Source organism: Pseudorasbora parva, chromosome 9 (assembly GCF_024679245.1).
Source record: "Pseudorasbora parva isolate DD20220531a chromosome 9, ASM2467924v1, whole genome shotgun sequence".
Lineage (NCBI taxonomy): Eukaryota > Metazoa > Chordata > Actinopteri > Cypriniformes > Gobionidae > Pseudorasbora > Pseudorasbora parva.
The window spans coordinates 32,493,520-32,513,814 of NC_090180.1; the positions used below are offsets into that span (position 1 = coordinate 32,493,520).

The 20,295-nt window shown below is 35.8% G+C and overlaps 1 protein-coding gene across 1 annotated transcript; it reads left to right on the forward strand.

The window, feature by feature from the left end:
• The first annotated feature begins 8,111 nt into the window (after positions 1–8,111).
• On the forward strand, positions 8,112–18,756 carry bcl10 (BCL10 immune signaling adaptor). Its single transcript, XM_067452283.1, has 3 exons — positions 8,112–8,363; positions 15,238–15,526; positions 17,849–18,756. Exons 1-3 carry the CDS (start codon positions 8,316–8,318, stop codon positions 18,244–18,246), a joined length of 735 nt encoding a protein of 244 aa, XP_067308384.1. The 5' UTR covers positions 8,112–8,315; the 3' UTR covers positions 18,247–18,756.
• The last annotated feature ends 1,539 nt before the right edge of the window (positions 18,757–20,295 follow it).

The following is a 20,295-nucleotide window of genomic DNA, read 5'->3' on the forward strand; positions in this document are numbered from 1 at the left end:
GCTACTTCTCTCTGTTTATGTCTATGGCGAGTTGCACAGGGACTGTGCTCCTCCGCAGCGGTACCTACCAGTCTGGCCTGAAATAGTCCCAAAATAAATACTTATTATAAGTGTACCATAATGATTCAAGACAAAAACATGGATTTAAAAATGGATTCATGTTGTACATTCTCAATATATCATTTTTGTAAATCTTGAACACAAAAAAATGTATGGACAACAGCTTTAATATAAAGGTATTAATACAAATAATTAAATAAATAGTGTATAATTATTGTTACAAATTATTTATGAATATTTTGAACTTTTTATTTATTAAAGAATCCGAAAAAGTAATTTAGGTTATAAAAAATATAAACAGCACAATTGTTTCTGACATTGATAGCAAATCATCATATTAGACTGATTTCTGAAGGATCATGTAACACTGTAGACTGGATTAATGATGCTGAAAATTCAGCTTTGCGCATAGTAATAAATTACACTTTACTATATATTCACATGAAAACCATTATTTTAAATTCTAATATTTCACATTATTACCATTTTCTCCCTCTATTTTTGATCAAATAAATGCAGCTTTGATGAGCAGAAGAGACAATAATAATAAAATAACAGTAGTTTTTTTTTAATAGTAGTTTCCAAACTGTGTGTTTTTTATATGTAATGCAATTTTCCGTTAACCCTAAAAAACACAAGTTCAAAATGCAGACAAGGCACCTGTGAAAAATAAATGCAGAAAATTATGTAAAATCCAGTACAACCCCTGGCAAAAATTATGGAATCACCACACTTAGAGGATTTTCACCCAGCTTTTTTACTTTACAGCAAGCAAACAATTCACAGATATGACAAAAAAAGTGTTCAATGGCTTAACATTCGGGCTTCATGAAACACTTCAAAAAAAGTCACTAACACTTTATATATTAATGGCATGTCTTTTTCCAGATCAAGTAGAGGACAAAAGTATGGAATCACTCAATGTTGAAGAAAAAAATATGGAATAATAAAAAAAAGTACTTTGATGCTCCTTCTTTGGCTTTTATGACACCCGAAATTCATTGAGGCATGGGCTTCACTAATGAAAAACAATATTCCCGCTCAATCTGGTTCAAACTTTCTCGGATAGCAGTTGACAGATCAGCTTTGCAAGATTGAGTCTTATCATGGACCATTTTTTTTTTTTAAATTTCCATAATACATTTTCAATGGGATTGCGATCCGTACTGTTTGCTGGGCATTTCATTGAGTTGATATGCATTTCCTGAAGAAAAGCTTTAACACTCTTTGCTCTGTGACAAGATGCATTGTCATCCTGAAAAATTACTTCACCATCTCTAAAGCCATTTTCTATGGATGGAATGAGATAAGTGTCCAAAATTTCAATGTACACCTGTGCACCTGTTGAGTTAATGATCGCCATCTTTCCCGGTCCTTTACCTGTCATGCAATCCCATATCATAAATGAGTTGGGAAATTTGGTTGATTTCTTCAGTCATCTTCAGAAGAAGAAAGTGTTATTTATATAGCACCTTTCCGTAGCTCAAGGTCGCTTTACATTGCACAATTATAGTACATTTAGACACCTACATTTACATTTATATATACACATCACATAATGCATATAATTGCATTATCTGAAATGGTTGTTGAATAGATATGTTTTTAACTGGGACATAAATGCACCCACAGATGAGAGATTTCGTAGTGTAAAAGGTAGTGAATTCTATAATTGAGGAGCATTTATTCTAAATGCTATTTCTATCTTTATATTTTTCTTTAGAACGGCGCCACACAAATGTTCTAGCATCATCTCCTTGACTAATGCAGAGTCATGATTCATCACTGAATATCTCTTTCATCCATCCATTCATTCACACTCCATGATTGCTTCTCCATAGCCCACTGTAACCTTGTTGTCTTCTGTTTTGGTGTTAGTGCTGGTTTTCGTTTGGCTTTTCTAGGTAACTCCCATTTCTTTCAGCCGGTTTCTGACAGTTCTGTCACAAACATTGACTCCTTTATCTGCTCCTTTGATTTTCATTTGTTTTGTTGTGCATTTCCTATTTTCCAGGCATATTTCTTTAGGTTTTCTATCCTGACGCTTTTACGTCTTCCTTGGTCTTCCTGTATGTTTCCCTTTCATTGCCTTCCCATTTATTTTATACTTGCACCAAATCTTAGACAGAGCTGACTGGGAGCAACCAACTTCTTTGGCCACATTCCTAGTTGAAATTCCTTGCTGAAGGAGTTGTATAATCCTTTCCATTGTTTCAACTGACAACTCTCTTGTTGGGGCTATGTTTCCTTTTAATTAGCTAAGTCCAACAGCTCGTTAAGGTGTGTAAGCACACTCTCACACAACATTGGGGCGGCAGTGGCTCGGTGGTTCATTTAGATTGTCTACAAACCGGAAGGTTGGTGGTTCAATCCCCGGTTCCACCTGACCAAGTGTCGAAGTGTCCATGAGCAAGACGCCTAACCCCAGCTGCTCCCGATGAGCTGGATGGTGCCTTACATGGCTGACATCGCCGTCGGTGTATGAATGGGTGAATGTGAGGCAAAATGTAAAGCGCTTTGGATGGCCATAGGGTCTGTTAAAAGCGCTATATAAATGCAGTCCATTTACCATTTTAACTGCTGACTAATTAGCATTTTTAGACATGTCCTGGTATTTGTTTAAAAATTTTTTTAAAGATGATTCCAAATTTTTTTTCCTCAACATTGAGTGATTCCATACTTTCCTCTACTTGATCTGGGAAAAGACATGCCATTCATATATAAAGTGTCAGTGACTTTTTTTGAAGTATGTTTCATGAATTTTATAATAGCCCAAATGTTAAGCTATTGAACAAACTTTTTTTGGTGTCATATCTGTGAATTGTTTGTTTGCTGTAAAGCAAAAAAGCTGGGCGAACATCCTCTAAGTGTGGTGATTCCATAATTTTTGCCAGGGGTTTGGTATATTGTGTGCCAGTGGTTGTATATTGTGTGGATTTTTATATATATAGATGCCATGGAATGTGAGCATTTGCGAGTCAGTTACAACGACAAACAGCAGTCAGTTTGAGACCCCGATGAGGACCGATTGTTGCAGCAGCTGTCCAGGTGGCTGGTCTCAGACGATCTTGGAGTTGCTGGATGTAGAGGTCCTGGGCTAATACGGTTATACGTGGTCTGCGGTTGTAAGGCCGGTTGGAATGTAATGGAATACTGTCAAATTCTCTGAAATGCCTTTGGAGAAGGTTTAAGGTACAAAAATGAACATTCAATTCACACAAACAATCTCATAACATTATTTAATGCAGTTGTATTTCTTCAGTGTCAAATATTTAATTTGATTGGTAACAACCCTATAGTGTCTTATTCTAATATAATTTATTGATTAAATTTAACAATACAAAATGAAAGCTGAAGCATAAGATTGGTGGGGGGAAAATCCCTTTATGAAAGGTAAAAATATCCCAAATATGCAGATTTAAATATGTTAAAGCTGATGAACACTGGTGAGAGTACTGCTTTAGAATAAATTATATATTACAAAAAATAATAATAATCCAGACAAGCAAATGTTTTACTCGGACAGAGAAGTAAATGACAGATTTACAAGAAGATGAACAGGCTTAATGTTGGGCCCTATACATTATGCACTCACCTAAAGGATTATTAGGAACACCTGTTCAATTTCTCATTAATGCAATGATCTAATCAATCAATCACATGGCAGTTGCTTCAATGCATTTAGGGCTGTGGTCTGGAACTCCAAACTGAATGTCAAAATGGGAAAGAAAGGTGGTGTAAGCAATTTTGAGCATGGCATGGTTGTTGGTGCCAGACGGGCCGATCTGAGTATTTCACAATCTGCTCAGTTACTGGGATTTTCACACACAACCATTTCTAGGGTTTACACAGAATGGTGTGAAAAGGAAAAAAAAATCTAGTATGCTGCAGTCCTGTGGGCGAAAATGCCTTGTTGATGCCAGAGGTCAAAGGAGAATGGGGCGACTGATTCAAGCTGATAGAAGAGCAACTTTGACTGAAATAACCACTCGTTACAACCGAGGTATGCATCAAAGCATTTGTGAAGCCAACACACGCACAACCTTGAGGCGGATGGGCTAAAACAGCAAAAGACCCCACCGGGTACCACTCATCTCCACTACAAATAGGAAAAAGAGGCTACATTCATACTTCTGAGTATGAAAGAGGACATCGAATACGCATATTTCTATCATACACTTAAATTTTCTTTTGATAAAAGTTTCTCAATCTTTCCAAAGATCTTGAGTAAATGCAGTAAAAGAACAAATGCAAAATAGTTTCTTTTTTCAGTGCACAAAATTCACAGGTATAGGACATTTTAACTTAAATCTTTCCAAAACATGTTTTGTGGGGTACATTCTATGAAGAATTTTGTAAGACACTTCCTTGATTTTGTTATAAACACAAAACTTATTTGGCAGTTTCCATGCTTTGGCCCAAGAGATATCACCAAATAAAGAAGACCAAAATAATCTTGCTTATAAGCATTTCTTATATCCTTATTGCAACATTTTTGTTTTAAAACATAAAAATTATCAATAAAATTTTTTACTACAAAGATTGTCCAAAATGATTTCCACTGAATTAAAGTTCTTAAAGAGTAACGTCACTCTTTGGAATTGCGTCAAGAACAAAAGCAAATTCTCTTGGTTTAACTGGTATTTGAATTTTTTGTAGAAATTTAGCTTATGATAACAAATGTCCATTGTCATTAACCAATTGCCTAACTAATATAGCCTAATCCCTTGATTGTACCAAGAATGATAGAAAAGTGATTTGTTTTTAAATAGTATGTCTTTGTTATTCCCAATGAAATAATTGTGTGGTGAAAATTGTGCTTATATATCAATCTCCATGCTAGCAGGGCTTGTCTGTGAAAATCAAGTAGAGGTAAGGAATGGGGCGTGCCGTGAGGTCTTTTTGACCAGGACGCGAAAAGCTTTCTGATCCTCATAAAAGCAAGCCATAAACTGAATCACTATAATTACACAAATAATTATACAAGACAAAATAAATTTCTTTCACTGTAAAAAAGCAATAATGATATTAAGAATACATTCAAAAGTATGTTACCTCTTGCCACGCCCATTACTCCAAGCTGCAGCTACCCCTGTCTCATGAAAATTGGCCAATTTAACAGGAATTTTATCAACAGAAAAATTACATTTCAACAAGAAATCTATGCCACCAAGAGTATTAAAAATATAATTAGGAAATACATTCCAAATACTTTTTCTATTCTTTAAGAAATCTATTAATCATTTAATGTTGAAAATATCATTAAGTGTATAATCTAAGACCTCAAGTCCCGCTTGCTCTTTGGTGTTACATATTACCTCTTTTTTTAAATAATGTGGCTTTTTTTCCCCATATAAAATCATAAAGTATCTTATCTAACTCCTTAATCATTTTTTGAGGCACATCTAATGATAAAGACGAATATACTGATCTATATATACCTTCCGCCTTTGACAATAATACCCTCCCAAATATTGATAACCTCATTAACCATAAATTACATTTTTTGTTTTCTCAATAATTGGTTCAAAGTTTAACTGACTCCTCTGTTTTTCATTTTTATAAATTATTACACCTAGATATGTTAATTTGTGTTTAACATGGATGTTTTCTATTTCATTAGAGGAGCAATCTTTAAGGGGAATCAATACCGATTTATCACAATTTATTTTAAGGCCTGATACCGCAGTAAATGCCTCAATATATCTAATAATTTTTTGTATCGCAAAATTATTTTTCTAAAAAATTAGTGTCATCAGCAAACTGACTAAGTTTAAATTCTACACCTAAAGCTGTGATACCATTATATTGATTTCTCATGCATTGCCAAAACCAGGGTAACTAATAAAAAAAAAGGAGAGTCCTTTTAAAAAAAAAAATTGCCCAATGCCACGATGAATATCGAACCTTTGTGATGTACCATAATAGCTAGTAGCCTACCATAAGAAAGTTTGACAGAACTATTACATCCATTGTACAAAGTTTTGACTGCTTTCAAAAATAAATCTCCAAAACCAAACAATTTGATGACTTTAAAAAGAAAAACATGGCGCACTGTATCAAATGCTTTAGTAAAAGTCAATAAATATAATTAAACTATCATCATCTATAAAGTGATTATAATCTATCATATCTAAGACAAGTCTAATATTATTTGTAATATGACGGCCTTGCATAAAACCGGACTGTTCTATGATTTTATCTAAGCCATGTTTTATTCTTCTAGCAAAAATCATTGCAAACAACTTACTGTCATTATTGAGCAAACTATAGGTCTCCAGTTTTCAATAAGTAACTTGTCCTTGTTAGGTTTTGGAATCAATGTTATAACTCCTTGTTTTAAAGTAGCAGGCAATTCACCTTTTTCTATGGCTTCGACAAATACTAATAATAGAAAAGGGAGAAAGTTCTTTAGAAAAATGTCTTATAAAATTCTCCTGTTAGCCCGTCATTGCCTGGAGAATTTTATTTTTATTTTTTAGCAAGTTAATGCACTCTCTCAACTCATCAATGTCTACTTCTTTATCACATACATTCTTAAAGTTGTCATCATTTTTTTTTTTTGCATCACTCATAAAGGTATTTAAAAAAGCATCAATATTGGAAGTAGCCAAAGTGGAAGAATATAAATTACTAAAAATTGAGCAACAAATTTCGAAATAACTAAAGAATTATCGATTTTGTTATTGATCATTACACAAGAAAAAAAGTTACCTGGTTGGCTTAAAATTTTGAGTTTATCGAAATTAAAATTTTGAGTTAATACAATGAACATTTTTTGAGATTCGACAACCTTTATTAAAATATTATTACAAATATTAGTATTATATTTTGTAAGCTCATTGGTTAATTGTGTGTGTTTTATTTCTGATGAAGCAGTGAAACATGCCAAATAGTGCTATTTTCATGATTTGATTGGTTTGAGTTTCTATTTATTAAACAAATTTCCTTTATTGTATCAACTCAAATTTTTAATTTCAATAATTTTGAAGGCAACCAGTTTACTGACTTTTTTAAGTTAAACCAACAAAAACCAACAAAACATTTTTACAGTGTAATTTTGAAACTGAGGCAAAAACAAAAATATATATAAATGAAATTGAAATGAAATTTAAAAATATAATATGAGCCCAAAAAATATTTTGTATTTTTTCCCCTATTTTTTAAATTTATTTATTTATTTATTTATTTATTTATTTATTTATTTATTTATTTATTTATTTATTTATTTATTTATTTATTTATTTATTTATATATTTAAGCCTTGATTGAATAAATGCTCCTTTTGATTTCTTTTCTTATTATCTCAGTATGTAGCAAGATCATTTTTTTAAAACTCAGAATCAGTCATGGCTTCTTTTTCCTTTTTATTTAGATTTAATATTTCCTCAATGATTGAATTTTCGTATTTTTTATTTATTTTTTGCTTCCACTTTTTCTTGGTTAAGATGCCTAAAGTGGTTCTAATACTAAACTTCATTAATTCCCAGTACTTTATGTATGACTTTTCTATATCTGCAATTGCCCTATATTTTTCAATAATATTCTTTTTTTTTTCTTTAAGCATTACTGATTTATCTTGCATCATATTTATTCTTATAAATATTCCTTAATGATCAGTCATTATGCAAGTTTCTATCATTACAGAAGCCACATTATTAACTAAATCATTAGAAACTAACCAATAGTCAATACGAGAATGAAGAGATGAGTCTTTATTACTGCATGTATATTCCTTTCTGTCTGGATTCTTATATCTTTAAACATTAGTAAGGCCCAATCTTAAACATACATTATCTAATTCACTAGGCTCAGGCTTGCTTTTTGGGGGCCATCAATAGCTGCATCAAATACAGTATTAAAATTTCCTTCCCAAACAACTTTGGCAAAAGGATAGGCTACAAGGAAATAAAATGCTGGATTCTAGATTCAATTTTTGAAAAGAGTATTTTGTTGCTCAATTTGTTATTGGTGGCATAGATGTAGATATTACACATACAGTAGAGCAAATAAGAGAGCACGATGACGTAAGTGCGCCTTTATGCATCAAATAAGGAAGTTGAAGATCCCGGTAGTTCCCCTTTACTTTAGAGAACCATGAGATAGTTCTGTCAAAAGAACGGAGTTCGGGCTTCGCCGGTGTAAAATTCGATTATTTTCCCTGTCTTTGACGTGCAATTCGTCGTCATATTTTCTTTCCGGAACTATACGTTAGTTGGTAACTTAGAAGAGGTGAAAAACAGATAAGAGGGAGGATGGAGACTCACCTGACGGAGGACGAAATGGCCGATATAAAGAAGGAAGTAAGTATCGTGTGTATGAAAATGCGTTAAACAAATTGTCTGTGAACATATTATAAGTCTGTGAGCAGATTATATGTTCGATAAAGTGAAAGTGAAAGCGGCGCGAGGCAGTTTGCCCCCGGATTATAAACCCGACAGAAATGTATAATGAGTGCACAGACAAGACAATGTAAACCAATTCTTACGGTTCATTTCGGTTCTTCAGTGTTGCTTAAATGAGCTGTAAACGGTAGCCCACCTTATTAAGTAGCTACACTCATTCATGCTTAAATTATACTGGCCTACGCGCTGGATTAGATATTAGACATTATAATTAAGTTATTCTCAAAGTTGATGTATGTTAACTCACTTAACCTTTCTCCTGGTTCGTTGAAATTGTTGTGAGAAACCAGTCTGCGTAAACAAAGTTTCCACACGTGTTAGCCAAACATAAAGCCGAAAAGCCTACTTGTACATTTCAGTGCCCCAGACATTTTAAATTGGTGCTTGACCAAAATAAGATGTTAAATAATGTTCTATGATAAAACAATATCTTATTTCTATCAATCACCAAGCATTTTCACGTCCCTGAGGCACTTAACGAATTTGTAGCCTACTTTTAGAGAATATTTAAAATGTGCACGTCTGTAATTTTTGGCAATAGATCTATTTGTGTTACTTTATTGTTAATTTTTCTAAAAATGAAAGATATTTTATTAAAAAACAAAGTTTTTAACTCAACCCTGTTGCGCCAACCATTCTCCACCCATAAGTAAGACTCGCCCATATGTGACTTCATTTACCAAAAATCATTCAGGTGTCTTTATTAGTGATATAAGTAGTTTCATACCTTTTATTCATATTACTGAGGTGTATTATAGACAGGGATCGAGGGTACCATCAAGTTAAACAACTCAACCCCATCTCATCTCAAAATTAAGATGGAAAATTATTATTTTGAAAAATTGTAATTTAATCCATATAGTATATACATTGTACTTATTTCATTGCTGCTATATATGGTCTACTCTCCTACACTACAAGAGTTTCTATGTGTCAGTGTCTATTTTGGGCACAAAACATCCACCCTGTAACATTATATGTATATTTCTCATAGTTTCTGGATTGGACACTTGTAAGTTTGAGTTTTTGATTTTATGAAACATTTTAATTAAAAATAAAATAGCCACTGTTTCAGTAAATACATACCAAAACCATGACAACTCATAATTTTGTTATAAATTGAATATAGTATATGTAATATGTCCACTTAAACATTGATAAGTCTCCTATATCAGAAATGGCAGCCACATCAGCAGCAGAAAGGCTTGTGCACATATGTTGACACAGAATATGAGAGAAAGAAAGAAAGACTTAAGATATTAATTTACTTATTTTTATATTAAAAATATAAAATGGAAAGTAACGTCTCTTTTTAAACCTGTTACAGTCTTCAACCCTGTCACACTACTCTCAACCTTGTCACATTAATATTTTTTAGGGGGGAAAGGGGGAAAGGGATAAAAATGAAGGGATTTGGTGTTGATTAGCACCTGACATGTCAAGCACTAACACAATATACTTGTTTTTTTTTGTTGTTAAATTGTTATATGCATAAACAAAAATTAAGAGAAAACACAAGACACAATTTGTCTATTTTTTACATTTTTGTTTAAATCTGAAGTAAAAAAACAAACTGTAAATATTAACTGGCCTTTAATGCCTGATGTGGGAAAATATAATTTGTTGCTGGTCTGACATGTGCCTAAAGATGTGGGGCATTTAGACAATTATTCTTGCGTGGTTTCAAAATCAAAAGTTGAAATATTACCAAGTCCTAGATATGACCACTGATCTATAAATTACTATTCAGTGGGGCAAAAAAGTATTTAGTCAGCAACCTTTTGTTTAAGTTCTCCTGCTTAAAAAGATGAGAGAGGCACAGGTACACTTCAACTATGAGAGACAGAAAATCACTGTCTGATTTTTTAAGAATTTATTTGCAACTTATGGTGGATAATAAGTATTTGGTCACCTACATAAAAGCAAGATTTCTGGCTCTCACAGAACTGTACCTTCTTCTTTAACCCCTTAAGTGTCACCCCCCTTTTTGAAAATATACATGAAAATTCACTATCCAAAATTAAATGGTTGCAATTCAAGAATGCTTTGGAATATAGACATAAGTTTGGTCTCATTTTAAAGAAGACAGTCAGCAGAGTATTGCTCAAGTGAAATCACTTCAAAAAATTTAAGTTTAAAAAAGTTATGGAAGTTTAAATGTACTGTAAATCAAATATACTGTACTAGATATTTAATATTTAATATACAATATATATGTTACAAAATAATGTGGACTCTAAAATTACTATCAAATCAAAGCCACATGTCTAATCAATTTGTGTTCCAAATTTGAAGTTGATATCACAAAAATTGAAGTTCCCATGAGATTTTGTTTAGGCGTTGTACCACAAATAGCCACCGGGTGTCATTCGAATTCCGTTGATTTTTTTAAATGCAATTTCCTGTGTCAAATGTACATATTTTTGTGTAAATATCACAAAACAGTTTGCAGATATAGAACGGTGAGACTAAGACCTTTCCGACGATATGCATTTTGTCAAGATTAGAAAAGGTTTTTATTATAAATTAAATAAATATGTTAAATAAATATGAAACATGACAACGCCACTTGGGGAGGAGCCCGCTAGAATAATTTAGAGCACCGTTTCCATGGTAACGCAAGGTCCGTTTTCAAATCGGTTTGCACAGGATGAATCTTGAGTTCGTAAGCTTTCGATTGATATATAGTTTGTCAACATTAGATCAGGATAAATATAGGATATATTGTTTTAAACATGCAGTGGCAAATGGGCCCACCGGTGGGCCAGTGACACTTAAGGGGTTAAGAGGCTCATCTGTCCTCCACTCGTTACCTGTATTAATGGCACCTGTTTGAACTCGTTGTCAGTATAAAAGACACCTGTCCACAACCTCAAACAGTCAGACTCCAAACTCCACTATGACCAAGACCAAAGAGCTGTCAAAGGACACCAGAAACAAAATTGTAGATCTGCACCAGGCTGGGAAGACTGAATCTGCAATAGGTAAGCAGCTTGGTGTAAAGAAATCAAGTGTGGGAGCAATTATTTGAAAATTGAAGACATACAAGACCACTGATAATCTCCCTCGATCTGGGGCTCCACGCAAGATCTCACCCTTTGAGGTCAAAAGGAATTCAAGAACGGTGATCAAAAGTCCCAGAACCACATGGGGGGACCTAGTGAGTAACTGGGAGAGTTACTCTTCAGAGAGCTGGGACCAAAGAGAGCTGGGACCAAAGTAACAAAGTCTACCATCAGTAATACACTACGCCGCCAGGGACTCAAATCCTGAAGTGCCAGGCATGTCCCTCTGCTTAAGCCAGTACATGTCCAGGCTCGTCGGAAGTTTGCTAGAGAGCTTTTGGATGATCCAGGAGAGGATTGGGAGACTGTCATATAGTCAGATGAAACCAAAATAGAACTTTTTGGTAAAAACTTAACTTGTTGTGTTTGGAGGAGAAATAATGCTGAGTTGCACCATACCTACTGTGAAGCATGGTGGTGGAAACATCCTGCTTTGGGCTGTTTTTCTGCGAAGGGACCAGGATGAAAAAATTAATGGGGCCATGTATCATGAGATTTTGAGCATTGAAGATGAAACCTGGCTGGGCTGAAGGAGTGGCTTCGTAAGAAGCATTTCAAGATCTCAACCAGATCTCAACCCCATATATAGAAAATCTTTGGAGGGAATCTGTGTTGCCCAGTGACAGCCCCAAAACATCACTGCTCTAGAGGAGATCTGCGTAGAGGAATGGGCCAAAATACCAGCAACAGTGTGTAAAAACCTTGTGGCGACTTACAGAAATGGTTTGACCTCTGTCATTGCCAACAAAGGGTATATAACAAAGTATTGAGATTAACTTTTGTTATTGATCAAATACTTATTTTCCACCAGTGATGGAGTACTCAAGTCCTGGACTCGGACTCGAGTCCGACTCGAGACTCCGTTCTCTGGACTCGTGACTCGACTTGGACTCGCGGACTGATGACTCGTACTTGGACTCGAGTCTCAAGGATATAAAATCGGACTTGAGGATTCATCAAATGAATTACGTTGTTTCTGACTAAATAGGTCATAAAATTTGATATAAGATGTTACACTTTTCCTGTTTCCGGCTCCAAGACCAGCCGCGAACCGTGATCTTTTTTCCCCTCACAGACACTGCTACCGCTCGCTCTCCTTGCTTGACAACACACTCACTGACATCACCCACCTTACGCCGCATTATCCTGCATTATTCGTGGTCTAAATGTTGTCATTAGGAAAATGCAGAAACTATTATTGACCAATGCATATACGATAATAAACAGAGGAAGCTAGGGTTGGGCGATGTCTGCCTATTTGGCATCAGACGTCGACGATGTCTACATAGGCCTACAGTGAAGCCAGATTCAAACTATGCTTTCTGCAATGGCTGGCGCTGAGCCAAAGACGGACGCGCTCAGCGCTTAATCCCGCTTATGTTTATTTTAGATTTCATTCAGATATTTAAATACATATAATTTATAGCAAAATAATACATTTATAGTTTGTAAAATACACAAATGTGTCTATGGAAGCATTGCTGTATTGTTTTTGAAAGAAGTTTCTTCTGCTCATCAAGCCTGCATTTATTTGACAAAAATACAGAATTTTTTTTAATATTATGATATATTATTACAATTTAAAATATTTTGTTTTCAATTTATTATACTTTAAATTATCATTTATTTCTGTGATAAAAGCTGAATTTTCAGGATCATTCCTCCAGTCTTCAGTGATCATGATCCTTCAGAAATCATTCCATATGAGGATTCATTATGAGTGTTGAAAACAGTTCTGCTGCCTAATATATTTGATGAATAAAAGGTTAAAAAGAATTATTTAAAAGTAAAACATATTTTCAAATAATATAAATCTCCTTCACTGTCACTTTTTATCAATTTAATCACATCCTTGCTGAATAAAATTATTGATTTATTTCAAAAAAAGAAAGAAAAAAAATGACTGACCCCAAATTACTGACCAGTAGTGTATATTGTTGATACAAAAGAGTTCTATTTTTAAAACATTTGCTTCTTTTTTTTCTTTTCTTTTTTTTTTACTTTTTATTCATCAAAGTAGCCTATTATAAAAAAGTATCACAGGTTATGAGAATTCTGGAGGAATGATACTAAAAATTCAGCTTTGCATTACAGAAATAAATGATAATTTCAAGTATAATTAATTGGACTCGAACACGGGACTCGAGCCTCGACTCTGACTCGAACTCAGGTAATGGTGATTTGACTTGGACTCGACTCAAATTCTTCTTTGGTGACTCGGACTCGGACTCGGAAAACTGGGACTCGAGACTCGACTCGTACTCGACAGTTGGTGACTCGACTACAACACTGTTTTCCACCATAATTTGCAAATACATTCTTAAACAATCAGACAATGTAATTTTCTGGATTTTTTTTCTTCTTCTCATTAGCTGTGTCTCATTTCGTTAAATGTCGAAGGCTGCGTCCTCTGGAGGACACGTCCTGTGTAGGATGCAGTATACGGAGCGTCCTCAATCAGAATTAAACGAGACGTCCTTCGTAGGACACACAGGCAGGAAGTAATACGTTGCTATGCCAACAAATTCAGCCTCGTTGCGCTCTCACGCCAGTTATATGAATGAAAATTATTTATAACTTGAAAATGACTGACATTTTTGTTATCTTGACAGCAATGTACTGTTCTAAACGTTTAAAATGCACTAAACATTTGTAATCCTGTTTACCACAACTATCTGTTTGAGGTAATAGAGCTTAAAAAAAACAACAAAAAAAGCTTGAACTACTTATTTTAAACACCACACCTACGCTCGCATGTATATCTGGCGGTGGTGCCGTTTTTTCATACAATATAAAAATAAAAAAAATATGACTGTTGTTAACGGAGACGCAAAGAATTGTGGGTCATCTCCAGCCGTGAAGGCTACACCTCATGCACACTCCGAATTCCTGTGAAAGAAGGACGCATTCGAAGGTCGCATTTGGATAGTCCTACTCGCTTTTTTGAAATGAGACGGCCTTATGACGTAGGCACCCTTCAAATGCGACCTCCGGAGGACGCAGCCTTCTGAAATGAGACACAGCTATTCTGTCTCTCATAGTTAAAGTATACCTATGATGAAAATTACAGGTATCTCTCATCATTTAAGTGGGAGAACTTGCACAATTGGTGGCTGACTAAATACTTTTTTGCCCCACCGTAAATATATATTCTCTATATAGATCAGTGGATATGACCATACATTTGGAATCTTGAGGACTTTGGACACACCTTTTGGCTCACATACTATTCTTTGCTTACTATATACTATGGAAGTGGGCATATTCAGACGCAGGGATGGTGTTTCTCAACTCCGGTCCTGTCTGTATGAAGCCCCTCCTTCCGAAAAGCACAATGTGCTCTGATTGGTTGGCTGGAGCAGTGTGTTGTGGCAATTTTTGGAAATGTCCTGTCCCTTACCATAACTGACAATTTCAACACACTATTAACTAACTCAACCAGGCTCCACCCCTTTATTTTGCATATGAATTATTTAAATGAGGAATATTGTGACGTGTTGGTTCCCGAAAGAAAACTCAAGACAACAATAGAGGCGTTTCAGGGAGTTCAGAAACACTGATATAGAGAAAAACTCCCACTGGTGGGACTTTGGAAACCTTTTTCATGCTCAAACAGTAAAATTACACACTAAAGAACACTAAAGAAATTGGAAGATGACTGCAAATATCAGCCTGTAAATTTTCACTTAAGCTCTTTTTCATTGTAGGCCATAGACAGGTTACGGCCATACCTGGTGGATAAGATCATCGCTGAGAGGCACTTTGATTACTTGCGCTCTAAGAAGATCCTGACCAGAGAGGACACGGAGGAGATCAGCTGCAGAACCACGAGAGGGAAACGCACTAGCAAACTGCTGGATATCCTGGCAGAAAACCCACGGGGTTTAGACATGCTCATTGAGTCTATCAAGTGGGGCCGTACACTCAACTTCATCATCGCAAAGATTACAGACGAGGTGCAGCGCGTCAAAAATGAGCGGCTGGAAGCTTTAAAAGGTAAGAAAGAACATATTAATATTAACATATAACATATTTATTTAAAAAGGTCATATCATGAAATCAAACATCGTCACTGTTGAGGGGAAACCCTGTATCTTCATATTTTCTCATTTTTAATTTCCCATTAATCATTACTTTTTGGGCCCTATCATACACCCAGCGCAATAAGACGACAGGCTAGTGTTATATTTTAGTTTCAGAGGATAATGCAGTCTATGCACACTTTACTGTCCTTGTCCAGAAAGGGAATAAAAACATCATTAAAGTAGTCCATATGTGACATCAGTTGGTTGATTAGAATCTCTTGAAGCATCGAAAATACATTTTGGTCCAAAAATATCAAAAACTATGACTTTATTCAGCATTCATTCATTCATTCATTCATTCAGTCTTCTCTTCCGTGCACCTCAAATAAAGATTCAAACGGTCATGAATCAGTGAATCGATCAATAATTCGGATAGCCAATGTCACATGATTTCAGTAGTTTGACACGCGATCCAAACTGCTGAAATCACGTGACATTGGCGATCCGAATTATTGATCGATTCACTGATTCATGACCGTTTGAATCTTTATTAGAAAAACACAGAAGAGAAGACAATGCTGAATAAAGGCGTATTTTTTGTTACTTTTGGACCAAAATGTATTTTCGATGCTTCAAGAGATTCTAATTAACCAACTGATATCACATATGGACTTCTTTGGTGATGTTTTTTTCCCTTTCTGGACCTGGACAAGAAAGTGTGCATAGACTGCATATGTTCTGGGACTAAAATATAAAATATCTTAAACTGTGTTCTGAAGATAAACGGAAGTCTTATGGGTGTGGAACGACATTAGGGTGGCATTAATGACATACATTTCATTTTTGGGTGAACTAACCCTTTAAACAGTAAAGTAATTTTTTTGCACAAAGAACAGTCATATATTTGCAAAAAAATATTTTCAACCCTCATTCTGATCCTCTACCAGGAAACCAATTTTTTGTCAGTATGTCAGTAAACAGCCACTGAAACGGCTAACATTACTGTTAGAAATAAACCATCCAACTGCGGTCAAAAACAAGAAAAGATCACCGCATCCAGTGTGATGTTACATGGAGCCAATAATCTGTTAGTAATCAGATGGATGACTTCATATAAACACCTCAATCAATCTTATTTAACGGGATCTGAATGAAATTTCCATTAGCTTGGAAGGTGTGAATACTTTGTGCCTATGTGCAGTGCCATGGTGTGTATACATACGTCATGCAAACGTGCATAAAAGTCAGATTGTTTTCACTGGCAGTGACTTTCTGCGACTCTGAACGCACAACTGCAGCTTTGTTTTGAACACGTGATGCACATGTAAATGAACATGGCAATCGGATTGCAGCATTTAAGGTTCATATAAACAGAAATGTCCAAATATCAAATTTGGGGTTGGTGATTGGCATTAACAACGATTTTTGTATCTATTTATAAGTATATAGCCTACTGTACATATAAGGGGAAATAAGTTAGTCTTTTTAGCACTATTTTAACTTTTCTTGGGTTCATTTATATTTGCCTAATAGGATAAACGAACATTATTCAAATGACTCTGTACTCAATTAAATAATCCTTTAACCAATCAGACAAAAAAAAAAGCGTGATCAACAGGCACCGACTCATTGCTTCTCTATCCGTCATCATGTTAAACCCGCCAATAGCACACCAGGTGGATAAGCCAGTCTGTGATTGGTTCCTGCAAAAGTGTAAAAGAAGCAGTAGAAATGAATGTACAGGTTTCTAGACTGAGTTGCAGGGCGAAATCAAATCGCCAGCAGATCAGGCTGGGTTTACCCAGTCTACCGCCACAGTACAGTCAATCATCCTCACGTGATCATTGATCAGCTCTGTGCACTATGGTTGACTCAAAGAGCTTGTTTTGGATTAGCTGATGCAATTGGAGCGGCCGTTATCCACCGGAATCAAATAGTTTTTATTTCTATAAAAAGCAAAACTACAGAGCAGGCATAATATAAATGTAGCGTTGGTATTTTTTTTCCTAACGTCACCCTCACACTTCGTCATGACCAGGTCATTACACCAGCTTTTAACCTCGACAAGAAATCTCATCACAGTTTAGTCTTGTGCTAATTCAACAATAACACATTGTTATTTACAGTGATAATGAATGAATAACTCCCTATTTGTATATAGTCTATTAATGTATTAACTACAGTCGTAAATACTTTATTACGCTATATTTATTATAAAGTGTTACCATTTATCATGTAAGGCCCTTCATGCATGACAATATTATATAACGCCATATTGTATCATGTTTTGCAGCAGGATCCTCAGCCAACTCATGTTATTCAAGTACAAAAAGTGCAACCAATGACTTCTCCAAAATTGACTTGGACTATGACAAGTACTCCACTATATGTTATCATCCTGAAGGAGAAGCAAGCGCATCCGCCTCGGTGGCTACAGGATCTTTTAACCTGCGCTACGGGTCGGGGCGAGGGAACGAGGCTCTGTCGGTGTGTGGAGGTAGCGGGAGCATGAATGTGTCTTCCACTACATCATCCAGCCTGCCTAAACCCGGAGACCCTGGAGCTCCGGCACTACCCGAGGAGCTTGAGCCAGAGGACGTGGACGCTGCTGTCTGTGGGAGTGCAGGAAGTAGCGGGGATGTCCATTTCCAGCCGCTGCGCTCACGTGCTTTGTCTCCTCACATGTCGTAGCGTAACCTTCATCCGACATTCAATCACTGTGTGAAAGTCTTTCACCAATCCAAGCATAGTCAAACTTTAAATATATATATATTTGCTGCTTGTTGAATTTGCTTAATTAAAATAAGTTAAAGCAACACCATTTCTGAACTTTTTAGTTTTTCTGACAATCCGTGTTTTCACTGTTATACGGTAAGGGGGACGCTCTTACACATCTTCTGAAATAGTACAGCATCTCCAGATCTGAAACAAGCGAAGAAGAAGATCTGCATGGACCAACAGCAGATAATCATCAAAAAAAAAAAAAAGCATATTAATCATAAACTGCCTAATGTTACTGAATGAAATGTTGACCCAGGAAGAGGAAACTTGGGGGTGTTGATGGACTCCATCTGAGGACTGAGGAAAACACGATTTTCTCTTTTCTTTTTTTCTTATTTTTTTTTTTTTATGAAACTTGCCCACATTCAAGTGTTATTGATAAAACAATTATGAATGAAGCTGGAATAAAATGTTTTGTTGTTTAAATGCAATAGCTCTGTTGTTGCTTCTGTAGCCCCGCCTCTTTTCCTCTCTGCACGTGTTGTGTTATGTCTTCCGGTTTGTATTTCCACAGTATGAAGGTAAGCTCTTACAGACTTATGAATGAACTGCTCAGTTTAAAGGTGTCATGAACTGGCTTTTCAAATTTATTTTATACTGTTGTCTGAGGTAAACTAATGACATTTGTGTAGTTTTTACATTCAAAAACATCATAACTTATAAGTAATAGGCTATTTTCTACACTGGTTCTAAGGCTGTCTTCTGTATACGCTGGGTTTTGATGGGTGAGCCGCAAAATATACCACAAGAAATATACCACAAAAGCTAAGTTCAAAAACAAAATTATAAAGATGGCTTTTTGCTAGCCTGACAAGCCAGACCCACATCAAGATGTTTGGTCTGGAAACTCACCATTGACAGGGCTCAATCCGAGGGGCGGGATAAACGTTCGTCTTTCAAACTCCCTCTGCACGCGATAGGATAGCGCTACAACCAACCAGAGCAACGAAGGTGAAGCAGAGCAAGTTGACAGATTAAACTTTCAACGTATCCGGTCGGCAAAACTCAGAACACATCTTCCCTTCTTAAAAATAACTTCAGTGCCGTTCTTTGTTCTTTTCTCAGAGAAAAGCTTAACTCCAAGTCGCGGTCAAAGCTGATTCGAAAGACCGCCGTTCGGCAGTTTCTGTGTTTACTAGAAGCATACACACGCGCAACTCGGCTGTCATTATATTAAGCCCCGCCCACTATATACACGATGTGATTGGCGCGACCAGAGTTTGCCGTTTACAGCTCAGAAGTGAATTGAGAGTTGCTAGACGACACTCGCGGCAAATTAGATTTGCTGCCGCTAGGGTGCCTAGATTTCTAGGCTAGCTTTTTGCTTGTTTCTCTGGCAAATAAGATCTATACTAAGGGGTGTTATGGTTTCAATTAATCACGGTTTAGTTTATCACAGTTAGGTATGTGGTATTTTAAGGCAAAAAAGGACTACTGTCAAATAAAAATAAGTTAATAAGAGTCAAACTACAAGTACAAATATATACAACAGAGCAAAGGTGCATATGAAATAAACTGCTTTTCAGGTATCTAACATTACATTTCAGGTGCACCCCCCCCCCCCCCCCAGCTAAAACCGCAGCTTTGGGGGCATACATGTAAAGGGTGTCTTTGTGCCTCTTAACAGACACAAAATGCAATTAAAATGTCTGTTTAACATGAACAGGGCCCTTACATGTCAACGAGATGCATTTAGCCACTTAGCCATTGTTTAAATTCACCTGTTTTAGCCGGCTAGCTGTCGTGTTTATGATGAGGCTCTGCTCATCGGCTGGTCAGTCCTCAGTATGAACGTGTCCGAGAGAAATAATTTTCGATTCTGTACTGCTGATCCGATAAGGACTCGTGAGTTCTCATCAGATCTCTTAGCAAAACATGACTCAGTTCAGTGAACGGTTCGAGTTACAACATATAATTCATGACATTTGTTTATTTATATTCGGAGGGACTGTCACTCAT

Bases quoted from the DNA above. Each gene is read 5' to 3' on its own strand.
- bcl10 (XM_067452283.1), top strand. From the start codon at position 8,316: ATGGAGACTCACCTGACGGAGGACGAAATGGCCGATATAAAGAAGGAA. The intron at 8,364-15,237 runs GTAAGTATCGTG...TTTTCATTGTAG, and splicing joins TGGCCGATATAAAGAAGGAA to GCCATAGACAGGTTACGGCC. The intron at 15,527-17,848 runs GTAAGAAAGAAC...CATGTTTTGCAG, and splicing joins GCGGCTGGAAGCTTTAAAAG to CAGGATCCTCAGCCAACTCA.